Below are 5,450 nucleotides of genomic sequence, written 5' to 3'. Positions count from 1 at the left end.
CGTCCTTTGGGCGAGCGAAAGGCCGGCTTATCGAAACGGTGAGACGCAGATACGTGGGCAACGGCCAACGGGGCCAAGGTGCCGCTTCGCAATCGCTTTCAGATTTCAGATCCTCTACTACTACTACTACTCCCCATCTCTCTATCTCTTGCAGGTCAACAAGGATCGAATTAACAAGGGTTATCCGCTTGTAAGCATCGTGTGATCGTGTTTATATCGGATAGGAGTAGATATAGCGGTGATGAACATGAAGATCCTCGAGTGGGAACGTCATGGAAAGGGAGGGCTTAAAATGATGAAGGCAACTTGGAGCCAGAAATGACGATGCTTGCACCGTGTTTTGATCCCAATTTTTTCTTCAAAATCTCAACTTTTTCCATCACATCATACTTTCTTACTCACATAAACTTTCAACTTTTCTATCATATCGTTCCAATTTCAACAAAACTTCCAATTTTGACATTTCAACTAAAATTTCAATTTTGATGTGAACTAAACACACAGTGGTGCATTATGCTCGTGAGATCAATCAGCTGAGATGGTATCACAAGAGGCAAGAGAACTCCAGGGTGGCCAGCTGTATGGTATAGCCAGGAGCCAGATGTGAAGTATTCCAAACAATTGTCACTTTCAGGAAAGGCATTACTACAAAGCCGATGGGTCAGCTTTCACCCAGACATTTCGTTAGGGTAAACAATGTGCAATGTGCTTGTCTGAAACATGGTACACCGATAGTAATCAAACCTATCCAAACGGCGTTTCGACACATAAATATCGTAAGGAAGGCGTGAGATTCAGTCAAACGATCTAATCCATGCAAACTGTTACGCATTCGAGAGAAATATTCAGGCAGAAATTTTCTGAGGTTGAACCGAACAACCATACTGAATGATATCAGATGAAAACTGAAGTACTCGTAACTGATAGGTGCTGATCATTTCTATAATTATAACATATATAGGCACATTGGCACCATCAATCACTTACACTTGCCTTCCAGCGATTAATGGAAAACGTTCACAAGTGCTAAAAAGCTCCCACTAATTCCAACTAAACATTGGCAAATCCTAGAAAGCACTGATAAGTACTCCTTTTCCTAGTTTCCATCAAATAAATGAGATGAAATTTCCAAGAATGCTCACAAGAACAAGCTTCTCACCTATCTATGGAAATTGACTATGCCTATACAGTTCTTCAGGAGTCAATTTTGTAGAATCAAACCGCTCGAGACAATAATGCACATACGGAAGCACATCGAGCGGGCAACAAACTATGCATACACAGAAATTCTAATGAAAACAAAAGATAATACATAAGGTATTCCCAAACAAATATACTGAAACGAAGATCGAATTAATCCAGATATGTTCCTTGTGATATGTAGCATGGTCCTACAAATGTTTCAAATGCCAAATACCAGAATGCTTCAATCAATTACGATTGTTTCCCTTTCCCTTTCCAATTAGCAAAAATGAGAGCAATTTTCTTGTATGCTATGTCTCTGAACGTCTCCTTGCGAGCTGAGGGTTAGCAGACAGCAAAACATCAGTCAACAGAAGTTGACAATAATCGATTTCTAACAGCTACAAGGGCATGCACCACACACCTTGAACATGTTAAGACTGGCACCATGACGAGGGGGGCCTCATGGACACATGAACTTCATGTTCTTCAGGACCAACACGGTATTTTGGAACAATAATCTCTAGGCCTGTTCCTGATTCATCACAGTATGCTTCTAAAGTAGCATCTTCCGGGATCCGAGTAGGGAGTGGAATTTCCCGAATAAACTCTCCTGGTGGACAATGCTCAGGTGTAGGATCGACTAACTTGAAGGTCCGGTCATGTCTCTTCAAGAATGGCATCCGGCCAACACTAGTGCATGATACCTTAACTATCCCATTTGTAAGAGTATTCTTCCATGAAACCTTCACCCTTTGTATATCAGCAAACGGTAGGCTAATGATGATCAAGTACCCCTTGCTATCTTCATAGATTGTTTTTGCTGCAGTCACTGGACCAGAAGCACGGCGCATCACACCAGTGAAGTCATTCATCCATGACGGCTCGAACGTGTGGCTCACTTCCATGTCCTGGACCTTGTCTGAATTTGAATTGCTGCAATCTTCTTCCATCGCTGTGGGGGAGGAATCCTTCCGGCGCTTGTTGCAAATATTTGGGATGTCCAGACCATCCCCAGAGCTGTGATTAGATGGCTGTGTTGACAGGTTAAGGCCAGAACCGTTGAGCAACTTCTTGTGATGGCCATGTGAGCTAGTCTTCGTGGCAGCAGTAGTTGCTGGCCTCTCAAGCTCAAAATCTGTGCTAGGAAGATTTCTCCATGACTCATAATCACTCGCCTCAGCATCAATCGAGAAGTTAGCGTCCCTTCCGGTGAGCTCTGTCCACCTCTTCAAATCAGCTTCGGGCACACCAGCCAAGTTTGGTGCCCGGACGATCTCGATCCCGTGCAGGCACTGCGGGTTGGACAGCCCCCGGTAGTGCTTGCGCTGCATGCGGTGTGAGCGCACGAACCCTTTCTCCGCGCTGAACGGGAACTGAGGCTCCCCAAGGCGCGAGTGCCCGTTCATGAAGCTCCTTAGCTGCATCTTCCCCAGGGCATTCTCTGGCCGCTCCTTGAACACCCACATGTACATGTTCTCCATGTCGTGCTGCACTAGGAAAGCATCCAGCGTAGCATTATTACCGTTCCCACCGGCGGTGGGGGCCTTCACCTTGCCGTTCTTGTCAGCCGACATGACCGGCTTGAAGTAGTGGGTGAAGAAGAACCACGCGCCCCATATGGTATCGTTCCTCTTCACGCACTTGCGGGCAGCGCTGGAATTGGAGCCCTTGGCATGTGATACGGCGACCGTGGTGGTCGCGGCGGCCGGGGCAGGGGACACGCCGGTGGTGGCAGCAGGTGAGTCCGAGTCGTAGAGCTGCGGGCCGCCGAGGCCGACATCAAGCATGTCGACGTTGGGGTCGTGGAGGGCGCCGGACTGCAGAGCCGGAGGCGGAGGGGAGGGGTCGGCGTCGAGGGGGAGGTTGATGTCAGGGGGGGCGGCGGCCGCGGCATGGAGGCAGCGGCGGAACGGCCCCGGCGGCGGCGGGAGGAAGAGGTCGAAGTCGTCGTGGGAGGCGGTGTCCATGGAGAGGAACGTGGAGGGGCCCTGGTGCGGGTGGTGGGCCGTGGTGGTGTCCATGGAGAGCGCGGTGAGCAGCGACTCCCCCATGACGGCGTCGGCCGGCGGCGGAGGCGGAGCCGGAGGAGCAGCCCTCTTCCTGCCCTCGTCGCCCGCCGGTTGCTCGTCGTCCGTCGCTGCTGCGCTTCTCGCCAACTCGTCGCCGCTTCCGCCTCCACCGCCTCCTCACCGCGCGCTCCTCTCCTCCGAATCTCTCCACGAGCATCAGCGACTGGGCTTCACACCTCCCTCGCGTCCATCACACAGCCGTCGGGTTGATAGGAAAAACGAAAATCTCTCCTCCTGCACATCCGGTTCACAAATCGCATCAGGTTCACAAATCTAAACACCACCAACCTCACAAGAACACCAAAAGATCCAATCCAACCCCACAAAAAAATTATACCCACGTAGTACGTACCTTAGGCCAAATCCAAGAACTCCGCAACTCCCGAATCAGAGGACCTCCTTCCTCCTCCTCACATCCACAGACGAACGAACGAACGAACGAACGAACAATAAATAAAAACGTTATTACAGGACGAACCAACAAAAACACAATCCTTGAATTATTTTTTTCGATTCGACGGCAGCGTTTCAATCAATCAAGATCAAATCGAACCGCGCGTGGATGAATGAGCAGCGAGCGGGTGTGGGGGAGGGTGGGGGAGGGGGAAGGGGAGAGACGGTAACGGAGCGAGGGGGGTGTTAAAGGCGAGCACCCACGGTGGGCGCAGGCGCCCTCCCCCAGAAGCGCCCTGGACGAGGGGGGGTGGGGTGGGGGGCCGTTACTTGACGGTGACGCCCCCTCCCCCTGCGTGGTGGTGGTGGTGGTGGATTGGCACGGCCCGGATCGCCCGGCCGCGCACGCGGCAGTAGAGGCAGTGTGCACACGATAAATCTCGCCGCGCAGAGGCGGTGGTAGATTGATGGACGGACGGATCTCCTTTCCTCGGGAGGATTCGACCTGTTTGGCAGCTCCACAGTTCAACTTTCAGCTTCATTTAAAATGAAAGCAGGACTTGATAGAACGCTCTCATAAATAAACTATAGATGTAGAACTGGATCTAAATAACTCCACAAATTCACTCAAGATCTAACTCTTAAAGCTAAATTTAGGAGTTTTAAGCTCTATGAAACAGGTCCTAAACTCTCAAGGAGATATTCCCTCGTTATTTACATGTTATCAGAATAATTATTAAAAAAATAACTGATATATTAATATATGATAGATTACTCTGTAAACATATAAGTTAAAATTTAGCTTTTACAAGTTGTAAAAAATACCAAATTAAATTATGACTAATTAATGTCTATCTACAGTTAAATTTGTTTTTTCGTTGCAACCTGTAGAAGTTAAATTTGATCTTGCATATTTGTGAAGTAATTTATCGCATACTTCCTCCGTTTCATATTATAAGACATTTGATTTTGGTCAAAGTCAAGTTATTTCAAGTTTAACTAAGTTTATAGACAGATATAGTAATATTTATAATACTAAATTAGTTTCATCAAATCAATAATTGAATATATTTTCATAATAAATTTGTCTTGGGTTGAAAATATTACTACTTGTTTCTATAAAGTTGGTCAAACTTAAAGAAGTTTAACTTTGATCAAAGTCAAAACGTTTTATAACCTGAAACGGAGACGGAGGGAGTATTAATCTATCTTATTAAGTTTTATTAAAAAAAATTATAACCATTTAAACAACGAAAGCGTCTCACCTTCAGAGTTTAGAATAGTTATCTGTTCTCCTCCCTCCCCCGGTCTTGCTCTGGCCGCCTCCCCTGCAACTTTCCCCTTTTTGTTTTGTTTACTCGCTTTGTTTTCTCCGTGTGCCAGCGAGCCATCTCTCGCTTCCGGGTTTCTTTGGGAGTTGGGGATAAAATAAGAGGGGGGTGACTCTCAACTCTGCATGGGCAGCAGCAAAGAAGAATTGGTTTTGTGTGGGGGAATTATTATATCATCACAACTGTCAGTATTTTGTACTAGTAATACAGTAGGGTTTTATCATATAATACTGCTGTTTTGGAAATGAGAGTACATTAAGTACTCTTATATGTAGGCCGTGTTTAGTTTCATTTCAATGTTTTTTAAGCATGCGTACACGTATTTGAAATATTAAATATAGACTAATAATAAAACAAATTATAAATTCCGCATGTAAACTACGAGGTGAATCTATAAAGCCTAATTAATTCGTCATTAACAAATATTTACTGTAGCACTATATTATCAAATCATGGCGTAATTAGGCTTAAA

At 46.3% G+C, this 5,450-nt stretch overlaps 1 protein-coding gene across 2 annotated transcripts; it reads right to left on the bottom strand.

The window, feature by feature from the left end:
• Window positions 1-937: 937 nt before the first annotated feature.
• On the bottom strand, window positions 938-3,876 carry LOC127765436 (uncharacterized). 2 transcript variants are annotated; one of them, XM_052290341.1, is made up of 3 exons: window positions 3,607-3,876; window positions 1,607-3,488; window positions 938-1,520 (listed from the first exon to the last, which is right to left on the bottom strand). In XM_052290341.1, exon 2 carries the CDS (start codon window positions 3,234-3,236, stop codon window positions 1,617-1,619), a length of 1,620 nt encoding a protein of 539 aa, XP_052146301.1. In that variant the 5' UTR covers window positions 3,237-3,488; window positions 3,607-3,876; the 3' UTR covers window positions 938-1,520; window positions 1,607-1,616. The 2 variants fall into 2 exon arrangements, with proteins under 2 accessions (XP_052146301.1, XP_052146300.1); XM_052290340.1 differs by having other exon boundaries at window positions 938-3,488.
• Between the last annotated feature and the right edge of the window lie 1,574 nt (window positions 3,877-5,450).

This window comes from Oryza glaberrima, chromosome 3 (genome assembly GCF_000147395.1).
Source record: "Oryza glaberrima chromosome 3, OglaRS2, whole genome shotgun sequence".
NCBI lineage: Eukaryota > Viridiplantae > Streptophyta > Magnoliopsida > Poales > Poaceae > Oryza > Oryza glaberrima.
Note: the sequence above shows the minus strand (reverse complement) of the source record. Positions and strands in the feature narration are given on the sequence as shown.